Source organism: Bemisia tabaci, chromosome 6 (assembly GCF_918797505.1).
Source record: "Bemisia tabaci chromosome 6, PGI_BMITA_v3".
In the NCBI taxonomy this organism is placed as follows: Eukaryota; Metazoa; Arthropoda; class Insecta; order Hemiptera; family Aleyrodidae; genus Bemisia; species Bemisia tabaci.
In genome coordinates this window covers 44,009,694-44,026,144 of record NC_092798.1, presented here as the reverse complement: position 1 = coordinate 44,026,144, position 16,451 = coordinate 44,009,694, and the positions used below count along the sequence as shown (strand labels likewise).

At 38.7% G+C, this 16,451-nt stretch overlaps 1 protein-coding gene across 5 annotated transcripts in view; it reads right to left on the bottom strand.

Annotated features, from left to right (window-relative positions):
- The window catches only part of Trpgamma (Transient receptor potential cation channel gamma), a 242,877-nt gene that overhangs the window by 18,303 nt on the left and 208,123 nt on the right, over nt 1–16,451 (bottom strand). For all 5 annotated transcript variants that reach the window (XM_072301540.1, XM_072301541.1, XM_019050824.2 and 2 more), the window contains 5 exons: nt 15,271–15,429; nt 14,247–14,386; nt 9,829–9,944; nt 7,057–7,190; nt 5,572–5,698 (listed from right to left, as the gene is read on the bottom strand). In XM_072301540.1, coding sequence (XP_072157641.1) covers nt 5,572–5,698; nt 7,057–7,190; nt 9,829–9,944; nt 14,247–14,386; nt 15,271–15,429 — 676 coding nt within the window. The remainder of the gene's footprint in view (nt 1–5,571; nt 5,699–7,056; nt 7,191–9,828; nt 9,945–14,246; nt 14,387–15,270; nt 15,430–16,451) is intronic.

Below are 16,451 nucleotides of genomic sequence, written 5' to 3'. Positions count from 1 at the left end.
GTTTTTATCAAAATCTGCTGCGAAAGAAAGCACCACCATCTACTAAGACGTCTCCCAAATTTCATTCGAGTGCTTGATGAAAACCGAGCTTCCGCGATTTGAGAAAGTTGTGAATAAGGTTAAGAATCCACGGCGTTAATGACTGCACGCAGCAGCACTTTTATCCGTTCATCTCTCCTTCCTGCTCCGTTTCATGAGCCAAAGCACGGTTGCCAAAGCACAAAGGGGCAGCTTTCACCCTGCGGAACGATCGCCTTGAAAAATACAACGGCGCACAATGGATCGAGTCAATCAGAAAGGTCGAACATGAAATTTTTGACTAAAACTGCAGATTTTTACGTTTACTTTGTCACATTTTGTATTTTCAGGGGTGCTCATAGCAGGAAATTTCACGAGAAAACCAATGAAACCACTTTTAAAATCTCAAAATTTTGTATAAACGGAGTCATCAACTTTGAAAGTTTCCAAATTTCGTCCGACCTCCTCCACTGACTCGATCCACTGTGCGGTGTTTCCGCGCCCTAGCCGCCGCGGATGGAAGTCTCATCCAAAAACGAGGCTTCAAGTATAAATTATGAAACTCGCTGTCATTCTTAACCGTTTAGGGCCATTACTTATCTGAAGCATCTCTCACTGAAAAAACAATTTATAACTCTGTTTTTTCTAGGTTCATTAAATCGCTAACAGCGTCATGGCGTTGCCTGCTCGTCCACCGCTTCCATGAAAAATCGCGTCCTCACTTACTCGAAGCGTCTGTTCGAGCGAGAGGTTCCTCGGAGCTTACGACAAAATTTAGCTCGTGATGATGGTCGTTAAGCACCCCGAAATGACCTGTACTCGTAGAATAGCACTGCCGTCGTTTCTTTCACGAAAGAACGTAACTCCATTTCAATGTCGCCAAATTTCCTCGCGCAAATTGCATTTGAACCAGGAGAATCTCGGGCAATCGAAATGAATATTTCACCGATTTTTCCTCGGATTCCATGCAAAAATTAGGGGAATTTTGGATTAAAATTGCACAGGTACATGTCTGTAGAATAAATTGATTTTTGGAGTCAATTTGACAATCTCGGAATTGAGTTACGCTCCTTCGTCTAGGAGAAGACGCTGTATAATATTAGAAAAGAAGGGGAGGGCACCATGAGGGATTGATTTGTGTCGCGCTTTACACGACTCACAAGCTTTACAGGCTTTTTCAGGGCTTAACACCCAAACAGCATGAACGTATCTAAGACGGAAAAATTAAATGCTGGTTTAGCATTTAAATTGTTAAAAAAAAGCCCGTCAAGTTTCAAATGCTGATTTTACTATACAAAAATGCTAACGCAACATTTGGATTTGTTCGTTTTACAGTCGGCGTAGTTAAGTTAGCATTTCTCCAAATGTAAAATCAGCATTTGAAACTTGTCGGACATTTTTTTAACAATATAAATGCTAAATCAACATTTAATTTTTTCCTTGTACGTATAATGGATCAAGATAAGTCTTTTAAGCGCTTCGTCGAATAGGAGCGATTTTTTATTTCAACCTGCCCTCACATTCTAGTATACTGGTGGCAATACGTTCAAATTGCGTACCAGCTCAAAAAAATATGGCGGAGGGGGGCCTAACATAATTAGGATAGATTTATCTTTGAACTTTTTATATTAAAGATTCTGATGTCAAAGTGCAGAGGATGATATCGTTTTTTGATGAATTATTTTTTGGATTCCAACATTTTGGGATTGACGAGCATTGGTTAAGCCAATCAGAGAGCGTCCCAAATTTCTCGCACCAAGAGGATAAAACCGGCAATATTCCCCCTGAGGTACTCCAAGAGATTGAAAAATTGAAGAGGTTCGGCACCACGGACTGTATATCTCAAGCATCAATTGAGTAATTTTCAGTCAATTGTCATGATGATCCTACTTATAAATTCACTCTTGCGAATCCTGTGATAATACAAGGAATATTAGGGTTTCCTCCTTTTCTGCATAACGCAATCCATGGCGGCCTGCGTCCTTCGGGACGCGGCAATTAACCCCGTGGAAGAGTCCGTCCCTGACACTCCTTCAGGCTTTTTTTCAATTTTTCACCCTCCTCCCTTCATGTCAGGTACATGGCAGGCAGCATGAACCCCCTCTACCCCTCATAAATATTACCTTAACATCGTATCAACTTCATTCTCTTTAAATGTTGATCCCGAAAAATCGGCGCTTCTCGGCGTTTTCGACCGGATTCAATGGCGTGGCGTGATTTGCGATATATCGATTGATCTGCCATTCAAACCTATGGTAAAGAATCGATTATGAAGGTGTTCGCTGCGAACATCCTGTTTATCGATCCTTTTCCATATGTTTAAATGACATATAATGGCATGGTTTAATTGATATACCGCAAAGCACGCCACGCCACTGATTAGATTCTCTGCCGATTTAAGTCTGATGTCAAGTTCGGCTTGATCATACTTCCCCTATAGTAAGGTACATGTCAAGAACCCTTTGGCTATCTCTCTTCCCCTAATAACCGGACGTCAGTCATTTACGTCATCAACGTGGAAAATTTGAAGACAGCAGGATTTTTGTTTCGTAAATTTTGCGAGGAAACCTCCCTTGGAAAGTCTATATCTAATAGCTTGATTTTTTAAATTTTATTTTTGTCAACTGGTTGAGACAAGACAATAAAGAAGGCGTCTTATGACTGGTCGGTCGGAATTGATGACCTTAGCGATATACCAAAAGGAGTGTAAGGGCTAAAGAGTCAAAGAGAAATTCTGTTTCATGTGCAGGTAGGTATATACAACGTCAATCTCGCATCCACGATCGGTCAGTGGGTCGGGTCAATCGTGTAAAAACGCGGTGTGTCCTGATTTTGGACGTCGCATTTCCAGAGATAAGAGAAGCTCCACTGCAAGCTGATTATTGGGATTGATAGACAAAGCGATGGACAAAAAAGACATAGGGAGTTTGGAGCTATCGTATTGGATAAAATGGGTGAGTCCTATGGACTGAGGGAGAAAATGATGGACTAACTATCGGGTCCCTCATGGGTTGCTGTTAGTTAGTCTATTGCCAACGTCCTTTGTCCATTGCGACCACCCGCTTCCACCAATAGGATCGCTCAAAATCTCTTTTGTCTTATTTGTCTATAGCTTTGTCTATCAATTTCAATAATCGGCCCGCTAGCCTCTTGGCGAAGGGTGGAAGCTTTTACTTTCGGGGATTCAACAATTCCTTATAGAAAATTATAAAGGAGCAACAGTCATCACTCTTATTTCGGCTGTTGACTCCCCTACATGGTGGATGATGAGCTTCGGGTGACGTTATGAGCCAAACAAGTTTCCCGAACTTCGGCTTGTTTGCAAAACGAAACTGCCAACACGTTGTTAAACATCAACCATGCAGGTAAGTCAACAGTAGAATGCTGAAGTCCCGAAAGTAAAAGCTCCCACCATTGCCAAGATACCAGTGGAGGGTCTCTTGTCTCTGCGCATTTCCATCAGCAAGTCATTAACAGAGAAAGGTTAGAGTCGCATGACCTCTTTTGACATGCGGGAGTCATCCATCAAATGACTTTCCAATCCATGATCATAGTGGCGATCGGTCAGTGGTGACGGTGCTCAATCGTAAAAACCCGCGGCGGGTTTTTATTTGTCCTGATTTTGGACGCCACATTTCTATCGGCGAGTCATAACCAGATATAAATTAGAGAAGAATGACCCTTTGGACATGTGGGCCGAAATTGTTCAGTGTGTCATCGTACCAAGACAGTTTCTTCGTAATCAAGGATCAATGTCTTTCTGATCCATAAATATAAATAATGTATGTAGGTCATGACGTTGCAGGTGTGAACACTTTCAATGGGATTGAATTTATTACATGTGGAGTGATGTGCGATCGTCAAAACGCCTTCATTTATTTGAGTATGCACATTTATTTGTCTATTCTGGAACGCACAAATAGTTGTGTCTTACAAGCCGTTTGTATTTTCAAACAGGGTGAACGGAGACATCTGGTGAAAAAGTTTCAAAGCCTGCAATGCTGTAAGATTTTAATGGAAAACTCTGTGACTTAAGTAATCTGTGTTTGTAGTATCCGGAACCGTTAAAGCTACGGCTCCTGCATCCGGAACTTTCGGTCTCTGAGCCCGGAACGAACGGTATGTCTATAACGCCCGTAACTTTTTAATTTCAGTGTGCTTGGAAATTTCAGTGTGAGGTGAGTCGGTAATCATCTTGTGAAAAATGAAACTTTCACAGAATGCGGCAACTCTTCGAATGTGTTGGTCCGAAAAACTTGGCCAGCCTTTCATCTTCTCGACGAGCTCACCCGCTGTTAACTTTATCCTTTTCTGACAGACGACTTAGTTGCTGTTGATGCGTTTATTTACCCTACGTTCCCTGTCTCGCTTTTGTTTTGTTTCAATTTTGGCCCCGCTAAGGGCGCTGCGCCGCGCGCACTTTTCCACACGCATCAGTGGCAGTGGGACGATGAGTCTAAGATCCTCTGCCTTTCCGCCGGATGTAGACACCCGCGGTGAACTTTTGATTTCGATAATGCGTTTTTTTCTCGTCATTAACTGCGATTTTTTATTCCTCTGATATGGGCACTGGTAAAGTTGTTAACCTCAATTTCGTTTTTTTATTCGTTGCCACGCTTAAGAGCTATCCAAGTATTACATTAGCTACTTACGAGGAAAGATAGTCTTAAAATAGTGAAATAACAATTTAATTTGGAGAAAAGGCAGCGAAAAGAACAGAGGATTAATGAAAAAAAAAACCGAAGGTTCCGGTTGAGATGTTAAAATTTAATTATCAAAAAAATAAATAATAATTTAAATAAAATTATCCGCTGTTTTTTACTTTTTTTTGGCAGCCTTTTCCCCAAATTAAATTGTTATTTTATTATGTGTTTTGGCTGATTAAGTCGTTTTTCATCTTAAATAGTTGGGTCTTAAATACTGGACTTTGCCATTGATTGAATTATAAAAGGAAAAAACAACCACATTTCCGCTCGCAGTCAAGTGAACTACATTTTGTGATTAAGAACTACAATTTCTGACTAGGTTTAAAAACAACGTATGTGCTGTTTGTTTTCCTATACACGTAAGTGTTTTTACAGATGAGCAAGAAAGTATCAATCCGAATTGTAAAAAATAATACAAGTACTTGATGTAAGCGCATCGAAAAGTTTGCTAGACTCGCTTATTTTCGAAACGAACCAAAGGGAAAATCCAACTTTGCACAACTGATTTTAACCCTCATCGTGTAACACAACTTCAAAATTGAGCCAGAGGTTTAAAATGTCAAAAATGAAATTTTACAATATGCCACGCAGAAACTTGTTTTGCGCATTTAAGACTTCGGCCCAATGTTAGGGCCGAAAAGGGCCCTTCCCATCGGACTGCATTTTGCAATTTGGACCTATAGATTCTGGCTCATCCGAAAAAAACACTTACATGCTTAGCGAAACTAATGGCATATACGTTGTTTTTTAAGCCGGGCCGGAATTTATAGTTCCTAATTGCAAAATGTAGTCCAATTGGAATCTCTCCTTTAAAATGGGAAAAGTCGAAAATTGATGAGATACTCACTTGGAGAATCTACGCCAAACGAGGCAGGCATCGGGATCGCTGACACTTTTCGGATCGAAAGATGACGTCGCGTTCGGACATCGTTGCTTCTCCATGTCCGCGTAATACCACAGTAATTGATTCATACCTGCAAAAGCACCGAGAGGTTGGGGTTTGTGACCTTGTTTGGTAAAATATAATAATTGAAAAAAGTGATAAAATTGTTTTTAGGCATCACCACAGACTTGAAAAAACAACTTACATGAAAAAAATAAAATAAACGCCTTGTGAGACTTTAGACGTTGACAAATGTCCATTGATAAAATACCGATTTTCAACGACATTTTTTCATGTTATTCTCCGATTTTAACCACCATTTCATCGACTCAGAATTTCAGGGGAAAATATTTTTAACTTTTCTCAAAAATTAGTATTTTGTTAGGGAAAATTTGGCAACGTCCGAAGGCTCATAAAGCGTCCAAAAATCTGAATTAAGAGTTTCCGCAGAGGCTACTGCTCTTTTGTGAAAAGTGCAAGTTTCTTTCGGGTCAGTGAGTCGAAGAGTGCGTTTCAATGCCAAGAAACAATCTTGGTACTTTTCCGATTACTTAAAAAGATTGAATTTTACTATTTGAAAGACATCGAATAATTGTTAACGTGAGATCCTACTGAGCCTAAGAGGTGAGCACTTTTGGCGCATAGGTGAGTGTGGTGAAATCGCCGTTTTTCCATAACGGCTTGGCCCGATTTTTTTTTAAAAAAAGAATGCGATAGCGTGACACATAACATAACATAACATAAAACGTATAAACATGTTGTTTCAGCTTAGTGTGGCGTGTGTCAGTTGGAATAATCCAGCTCATTTCGTAGTTTGATTTTTTTCTAGCATTAGTACTTCTTGAAATATAAACTAAGGAAATTTACATGAAAATCTACCCTTGTATTAGCTTAAATATTCTCAAGTGCACTAATGGAAATGTGTTCAAAGGAAACCTTATAAAAACTTTCTTAATATATCCCTAGAAGGAGGGAGACAGAATTCACCTCCTATAGACGCTTGGAAAGTAATGATGGAAAGTAATGCACCTTCAGAGAATCAAAATAAATCTACTACCGTCGGAGACCATTCGCTTTATGCAAGTACTGCTCCACTGTAAAAAAAAAAAAAAAAAAAAAAAAAAAAAAAAAAAAAAAAAAAAAAATTCCGGCTGTTGAAGCCGTATTTGCGGGCTATATAGACATACCGTCCGCGTTCTGGGCTTAGAGGCCGAGACTTCCGGGCGTATAGCACCCGGAGCAATCGAAACTACGGCTCCAGCACCCGGAAGTTTCGGACTCCGAGACCGGAACGGACGGTAAGTCTATGAAGCCTGTAACTTTTTTTAAAGTGCACTTTGCGTCTTGTTGAAGGGTACAAACATATTTTAAAATGACATCTAATTGAAAAAAAGTTGGCGATAAGTATTTACGATTATAGAAATCTATCGGATTGATGGAATTGCTTACCACAAGAAAATGCAAAAAGGACGAGGACGTATAAGAAAAAAAACTTCATTATATCCAGCACCATTCGACTTAAAGATACTTGTAGTGGGCCCAAGTAAGGATTTACAGAAAATATATACACAAGTTTAAGAGAGCTGAAACATACAAAAGTTGCAATTATAAATATGGAATCATGGGTTGTCAAAGAAAGGCGCATAGGGAAGTTTCTTTTAAAATTATGCCGTTTTATATTATTACATTTGTTCCGCGTACAATTCGGAGATTAAATTAGCCAACAGAAATTTTCAATGGTAGAATTTACCATGCATATGGTGTATCGTACCATGTGTTGTGTAATGTATCCCTCGTCCCTTTCACACTGGAAAAAAACACATTGGATCTAGAGTCCAGACTCTTAAAAACATCGACAAGAAAAAGTACACTTGATTCAATCAGAATCTAGCTTAAATCAAGAACCGAGCCTCTTAATTTAAGCGGATTTCGTTTTGATTCAAGCAAAAATCCGATTGAATCAAGAGTATTTTTTCTTGTCAATGTTTTGAAGAGTCTGGGCTCTGGATACAATGTGTTTTTTTCTCAGTGCATTTGGGCCTTAAATTGAGTAAAGAAGTCGAGTAATTGAGTCGATTGATATCGTAAGAGCTTGGTGTTTTTCTTCATCTACATGTCACTCCATACTCGGAGCGGCTGAGAAGGAAAAATATTAGTGTCCGCACATCTCTAATGAAACATGGGATGGGTTCAGCTGAGCAAGCGAGTCGCCTCGTAGCCTCGCGCTTGTTGGACTAGACTGGCGCCGGCAAGAAATAAATGGTTCACACTGTCTTGTGCCTGTCAAATTCTCAACAACATATGCTCGCCCGCCCTGAGATGAAACTTGAGCTCCCTGTCGGAATAGCTTTAAGAGCCGCGGCCGCGAGAGATAAAAGAGATATAAACCTCTCAGTTCGTAAAAATTAAGAATGATTAATGGTCTCGATCCACCGGCACAATGTATCCCTCTTTAATTTGATGGCATTCTGTGGACTTATAAACCTTTTGAAATACATTTGCAAAATACAATAAGCCCCGATAATATGCGTTTCACGCCAACTGACCAACTGCTATACGTTTGGCGCAATGCGAGAAGTATTCATGCAGCTTTGTAGGCGCTAATATGGGCTGTGCGCCGACCGCACTGTTTGGCGCAATGCGTAAAGTATTCCTAAAGTCTTGCAGGCGCTAATAGACGTTGATCGCCGGCCGCGCTGTGTGTTCGGCGCGATTATTCGAACTCACGTTAGAATCGAATAATAAAGCTTAAAAGGCCCATGTTGTGTCTCGACGCCGCGCCGTATGCGCATTCCAACGTTGCCTCGTTTCTCTCGAATAAATATTTTTCCCGGAAAAAGTTATGAAAGTTCTTTGTACCCACGACTATTACTCGATCTTTTCACTTCATTTATCATCAGAAGGAAAGACATCGATGACTTGTGAACAAACTAACGCGTAAAAAAATGTGTTTATTTTCCAACTGTTTCCTGTTTTGCCAAACTTCTAACTTAAATTAACTTCCGAAACTACAGTCTCTGCAATTTTACAAATTAAATGACTTAATGCTGAAATTTTAAGACATTCTTTGAAACTTCTTGGACTTGAAATCTCCGTGGGGATGCACTTAAGGTATTTAAATTTGCGCATGCATAGGGAAATTTCAAAGAAAAAAGATAAGTCGATTTTGAATCGCGTCTCAAAATTCCTCACAAGTGACTAAATTCATTAAGATGAGCTCTTTGAACTCTTAACAGAGAAGTATGGTTGAATTCAGAGGTTAATGGGACTGATGAAATTTGATATTCTACAAAATGTAAGTTGGAAAGTTACTAAGAAGTTCAGACTTTCCTTTCTCTTCCATCCTTTGCCCCTATTCATTAATAGAGTAATAAAGAGCGAAAGTAGATATAAAAATATAGTAAAACGAAAAAAGAGATGTTCAGAGCTGATTGAAAGTGTAGATTAGTTTCCCCAGAAAAATTCAAACTTGACGAAATGGTCCAAAACAAATGAATACCAGTCGTTAAATTATATTCATTGAAGGAAAAATAGAATATTAAGTTTCACAATTTACGACTCGGGGTAAAAACGGGACACGCCTTTTCCCTGAGATGAAGATGGTTTTTACGTGCCTGTAATGAAAACTGCCTCCGTATATTCTCAGTAGAAGAATTTTCAAGCCGCACTGGTGAGAAATTTCCATTTTATTAACAGCTCCGTTTAATTACTGGAGCATGGATTGAATTGTTTATTTTGCGAGGGTTTGAACTCTTCTCTTTCGGTTTAGTATTCGCATTGACGTGGATTAATGATGAAGGAAAAAAGAGAAAAAAGTCTCCGACTGGATGATGACATGAACGGCTGATATGGTAATCATGGAACCGATGACTTTTCCAATCGTGAGTCACACGGAAAGAAATTAAATGTTGATTTAACATTTATACTGTTAAAAAATGTCCGACAAGTTTCAAATGGTGATTTTACATTTTAACAAATGCTAACGTAACTACACCCACTGCAAAACGTACAAATTAAAATGTTATGTTAGCATTTTTGTATTGTAAAATCAGCATTTGAAACTTGTCGGACATCTTTTTATCAGTATAAATGCCAAATCAACATTTATTTTTTTTTTCCGTGCAGGGCACGCGTCCGAAAAATCACGAATGTCATGACTGTGTATGTCATGTTACCCTCAACAAACCTAAAATAAACCTAAAAATTCCTAAAAACATTTACCTAAAAATATTTGCTGCAGAAAAAAGGCCTTCGGAGATGAGCATGGGGTCCCACGTGTCCCATTCTTCTCTCGGAACGTCTTCCGTCCGCATTTTTAATTTCATTTCTTTTTGTACCTGAAACAAATTTTTATTAAGAAATATTGACTAATGTGTAAATTAAAAATTTTAATTTTAAATCGATGAAAATTCATTGAGACTATAATTAAACGAATTATGACATTAATAATTATGAAACAAATTTTTATTCAGAAATATTGACTAATGTGTAAATTAAAAATTTTAATTTTAAATCGATGAAAATTCATTGAGACTATAATTAAACGAATTATGACATTAATAATTATGAAACAAATTTTTATTCAGAAATATTGACTAATGTGTAAATTAAAAATTTTAATTTTAAATCGATGAAAATTCATTGAGACTATAATTAAACGAATTATGACATTAATAATTATGAAACACATTTTTATTCAAAAATATTGACTAATGTATCAATTAAAAATGTTAATTTTAAATCTATGAAAATTCATTGAGACTATAATTAAATGAATTATGACAAGGATAAAGTGTTAGGTCTGATCCCCTAAAATTGTGGATACCTACCCCACACTACCCAATTTTGTTGGATAATATGGGCATTTCTAATTAATTGTTGTGGCACTGCAACTCAAGTTGGAGGTAGTACCAAAATAGTTGGGTTAGTAACCTAATTTATTGGAGTGCTACCACTTTTAAGCTCCCTATTCAGGGTTGGTTCTGACCCCTAACAAACCAAAATTAATGTTGATCATTAGGGACCATGACTATGTCATCATTTTGGAGCTCGGTTAGCAAAAGCTTGGATACAGATATTCTCATCCAGACTTTTCATCAAAGTGAAGATATTAAGAATTAGAAGAAAAATCGACGTCTAATAAGGAAATGGAATAAAAAAAACATAGGCTTTGAACGTAAATGAAAAAAAAAAAATAGCATAAGTTTTGTTCGAAAATTGATGCCTTAACTGTTAAGTTGCGGTGAATTAGGTAGAAAATTCTGGACATTTACAATAAGTCACTGGAATATGAATATTCGCATTTGATAGTATCACTATTTGAGAAGGAGTTAAAACAGAAATTAGAAAATAAACAATTTACATAACGAAGAATGTAACTTTCCTTCAGCGGAATACATCCAATTTCAAAACATTTCAATCAACCTTTATAAAAACACTGTTATCGTTTAAAAAAACTGTTTCAAAACTGCAATTCATAATTCAAATAAATTTGTCAATGCTCTCTGTTCTTCTCTCGGTGGCCTCGGCGAACATTAATTATGGAGAGAACATGTAAAACAGACGGAGTCAATTTTTTCTTATGAGCATTGAAAGAGCCTTGTTAAAAATGGGTCGAAATTCGCCCCTTTTTAGGCCCTCGATTTTGCAAACGGGACTTGCGTCAAATTGTTGCATATGATGCCCCAAGTCTCAGGTAAAAATTTCAGCTTGAGTTAAAAAGCGGTTTCGGAGATACAGGGGGGTGAAGTGGGGGAGTTGAGCGGCTGGCGTGCGCTCTTTCCGCGGCTGTTCCTCGGCAAATCTTCGTTTTGATGTCACCCATTACATGTTTTCTTATGCAATTTTTTGCGTACTTTCCATTTCTGACCTTGAAAATTACTTACAACCACTTTTCAAGGCGCTAGGGGGTGAAAATAGGGGTTGAACGGCTGGCGGCGCGCTCTTCCGCGGCTGTTCCTCGCCTAATCATCGTTTAGTTGTCACCCATTACATGTTTATCTACCGGGTGTCCATAAAGTAACTGAAAAGTGGGTATAACTTTTGAACAAAAAAAGATAGAAGGTCGCGGTTTGTGGCATACTTCATCATCCAAAGGGGGAAATTTTTCGATGGGGGGCTTTTCCTGGTGGACCCCCCTGGGGGGTCCCAGGGGGGGCAACTTCAAAAATTCAAATGGCAACCCCCATTTTTTTAGACATGATCAAAAAGAACTTAAAAAGACAAGAAAAATGGCGCAAATAAAATTAAAATCGGTTATTTCGTTCAAAAGTTACAGCCGGTCAAAGTTTTAAATTGACCACTTTTCAAAAAATCGCCGATGAGCTCCAAATTATCGGAAAAACAAAAACAAACCGGGAATGAAAAGTTTGAAAAGTGCTTTTTAGGAAGAGGAAAAACAACTGACGTTGTCACAAGTCTGGATGGCATTGTTTCAAAATAAAATTTCGGAAAATTCAACATGGCGGCAAATTTGAGGAAACGCAAAAAATGAAAATTCCAGAAACTGTTATCTTTCAAATACCCTCTAGTTTAAGGAAATCAAAGGTATCAACTTGTATTCCTTTATTTGGCCAAGTAAGAGCAAATTTGCTGACTTAAAAGTTGTCAAGCGGGGCGCCTTCAATCGTTGGAGTATGCGACATCACAGGATTAAGTGTGCTGTCGAAAAATGAAGCCGATGTGAAAAAGCGCTCTTCCTTTGGGATGCTTTAGAAATGTTTGAGGTCCTCCTCCTCAAATTTAACGAGAAAAAAGAAGAAAAGTAAAATTTAGCAATTTTTACCCACAAACTTGGCGAGCCAAAAAAACATGATTTATCCTGGTGGGGTAAAGGGGCGGTGGACATTTTTGACATTTCTCTCTCTGAAAATTAAAAATCCAAGAATAATTTTAATTCTCTAACTCCTGGCACTTCAATTTGGCAAGGAGGATATCTGCTACGCTTCACCGTGTCACCGATAAGATAGTGCATCAGATGTTACCGAAAAGATTGGTGTCTCAAATCGTAAGGTTGAGACTGTCAATAAAATAATCTCAATTCAGATAATAATCAAGAGTGGAACGGCGTCTTCGGAATTGGAAGCGTAGCACATATCCTCCTTGCCGAACTGGAGTGCCAGGAGTTAGAGAATTAAAAATTATTCTTGGATTTTTAATTTTCAGAGAGAGAAATGTCAAAAATGTCCACCGCCCCTATACCCCACCAGGATAAATCATGTTTTTTTGGCTCGCCAAGTTTGTGGGTAAAAATTGCTAAATTTTACTTTTCTTCTTTTTTCTCGTTAAATTTGAGGAGGAGGACCTTAAACATTTCTAAAGCATCCCAAAGGAGGAGCGCTTTTTCACATCGGCTTCATTTTTCGACAGCACACTTAATCCTGTGATGTCGCATACTCCAACGATTGAAGGCGCCCCGCTTGACAACTTTTAAGTCAGCAAATTTGCTCTTACTTGGCCAAATAAAGGAATACAAGTTGATACCTTTGATTTCCTTAAACTAGAGGGTATTTGAAAGATAACAGTTTCTGGAATTTTCATTTTTTGCGTTTCCTCAAATTTGCCGCCATGTTGAATTTTCCGAAATTTTATTTTGAAACAATGCCATCCAGACTTGTGACAACGTCAGTTGTTTTTCCTCTTCCTAAAAAGCACTTTTCAAACTTTTCATTCCCGGTTTGTTTTTGTTTTTCCGATAATTTGGAGCTCATCGGCGATTTTTTGAAAAGTGGTCAATTTAAAACTTTGACCGGCTGTAACTTTTGAACGAAATAACCGATTTTAATTTTATTTGCGCCATTTTTCTTGTCTTTTTAAGTTCTTTTTGATCATGTCTAAAAAAATGGGGGTTGCCATTTGAATTTTTGAAGTTGCCCCCCCTGGGGCCCCCCCGGGGGGGTCTTAAAAAGTGGTTTTAAGTAATTTTTGAGGTCAGAAATGGAAAGTACGTGGAAAATTACATAAGAAAACATGTAATGGATGACATCAAATCGAGGATTTGGCGAGGAACAGCCGCGGAAAGAGCGCGCCGCCGCCAGCCGTTCAACCCTCATCTTCACCCCGTAGCGCCTTCAAAAGTGGTTGTAAGTACTTTTTAAGGTCAGAAATGAAAAGTACGCGGAAAATTACATAGAAAAACATGTAATGGGTGACAACTAAACGATGATTAGGCGAGGAACAGCCGCGGAAGATCGCGCCGCCAGCCATTCAACCCCTATTTTCACCCCCTAGCGCCTTGAAAAGTGGTTGTAAGTAATTTTTAAGGTCAGAAATGGAAAGTACGCAAAAAATTGCATAAGAAAACATGTAATGGGTGACATCAAAACGAAGATTTGCCGAGGAACAGCCGCGGAAAGAGCGCACGCCAGCCGCTCAACTCCCCCACTTCACCCCCCTGTATCTCCGAAACCGCTTTTTAACTCAAGCTGAAATTTTTACCTGAGACTTGGGGCATCATATGCAACAATTTGACGCAAGTCCCGTTTGCAAAATCGAGGGCCTAAAAAGGGGCGAATTTCGACCCATTTTTAACAAGGCTTTTTTAACGCTCATTACTTTCAATTAAGGAGCAGATTCAAGATTTATTAAAACATTCCGGTTTGTGAACAGAACTTTCCGGATTGTAGAGGAGTGGAACTTACTTGAAAGTGTGCGACGACCCTAAGTGCTACGGTGGCGACATACAACGAATTGGTAACGAAGTCAATGACGTTCCACATATCGGCTGCGTATTCTTCCAGCCCAACGTCCCATAATTGCTTCACCTCGCTCCATATCAGTCCTGTGGTAAAAAGTTTAGTTCAATCTATCTTTCTCAACATCCTCACCTTCAATACTATTAGCAAAGGAACTTCATCTTCTATCTATCAAATCGATGGTGAAACTGCTAAACTGCGTAGCTCTATTTTCGGCTATAAGGGAGCATTCATAATTTACATAATGCTCAAGGGGATGAGCCTCTGTTATGCTGTATTAGAAAGAGAGAGGGGTGGTCGGTATCAACGGAACGTATAACCCTACCGGTGAAAAACACATAAAATCGAAATAATGCAATCCGTCAAAAATTGACGAAGACCTTCTGTAAATAAAGTCAAATGTCACGAAAGTATGCATGGTCTTTTAAACTGACGGAGATGATACATGTGATTTACCCAGTAAACATTATAGGTAGTTTCCTGATTGCTGAGATCAAGGTCTAAGGAATCTTGCTGCGCCGCTGTCCAGAATGATATTTTTTATGCAGTGTGATTTTAAGCCCCCAAGATTTGTGGTTTGAAAGAGAGCAGTGGAGGTTAGGAGTCGTAGAGCGCGAGGGAGTGCTGTAAAGCGACTTATATGTATGTATGGGGCAATCTTCATTTGTTTTGCCAGATTCGAAGAGCTTCATTGCTAATTTAAAAATTGTGTTGTCAAAAAAAGTGTCACATGTTTCAGTGTAAATTTTACAATAAGAAAATGCTAATTTAAGCACCCCTATTAGCTTTCCACTATTGTAAAATGTACATCTGAAAAATGTCGGACATATTTTTTTTAACAATTTCATTGTAAAACCAGCAATTCGTTTTTTCCGTGTAAGTAAGTAATGGATTCGTTGCGACCAACGCGACTGGCTCACCTACTTGAATGTCTGGTATGGTTCTGAACTTAAAAATAAAAAATACTTACCACAAACCCAACTTAGAATAAGCCACTCAACTAAGGACGGTGGGGACCCTCTCTTGGTCAAATCGTTACTGGCGTAACTAACGTAAGAGGGCGACTCCCCATTTAGAAACCAATCACCTAAAATTGACTCAATTCGTTGTGACGCCAATATTAATAAAACTGAAACAACAACAAACGAGTTCAGTTAGAAAAAATTAATAAGAAGTTATGTTCATTTTTTTTAAAAAAGAAGTAAAACATGGTCAAAGACTTGCAACATTACAATCGGAGGTACTTCCATATTACTCGACCTCAGCCATCGCTATCTATTCTAAAAGATTGAAGTTGTTTTATTTATCGATGATTTTGATGATTTATTTTTGGCTTGTAGCTCAATTATTCCAATCTTTTTACCATGTTCCATGAAAGCCAGCCAAATTGGCATTAAAATGTAGCTATCTATTTTTTTTGAATCACCTAGTTTTTCCCCGATACCTTTTCATATTTTAATTTTTTCGATGTCTCTATAAATGTTCCCGATTTTTTTCCTGCAACATGTTTCTTGTAATTTCAAATCAAGATCACTCCAACCAGTTGCTGGAATAGTGTGGGACCTCTGAAAAAGGTTTACGCCCTTGTAGAGATGACCCTTTTTTTTTCAAGCAAAAACTCGTTTCATCATACCGCGCATATCCACATGACGGGACTGTTCGACGAGAGATCTTTGTCAAGAACTAAAAAGATCCGCTCTCAAGAGCAATAAGCAAATCAGGCGAGCGCACAGTTCCCGAGCGCATCAACTAAAACACGGACGAAATCGCAATCTCAGAATCCGAGTTTGAAAACACACAAGACACCCGAGGCACGCTCGAGCACGGCAGGTGAAAGGACACAAGTGCCGCTGTGTTACCGCGGCGTTTACGTCCTTTCTTCGGTTAAAGCGTTCAATTTGCGGCAAATTGAGCAGCCGAAAAAAGGCGCCCGACGTTACAGAAAGCGTTTAGAGAGCCGCAGCAATATCGCTTTCCGCCTTTGGGGATTGCAAAAAATTGAGCTTCCGCTGAGAGAGTTTTCTGCTCCTTTTTTTTTCTTTCTTTTTTTACTATCGAGGATCTATCATACACAACCGCTGTGTTGAAATTCAGGATAGGAATAATGAACAAAGCCCGTTTCAAAGGATTTTTGCAACATGGACATGGAAT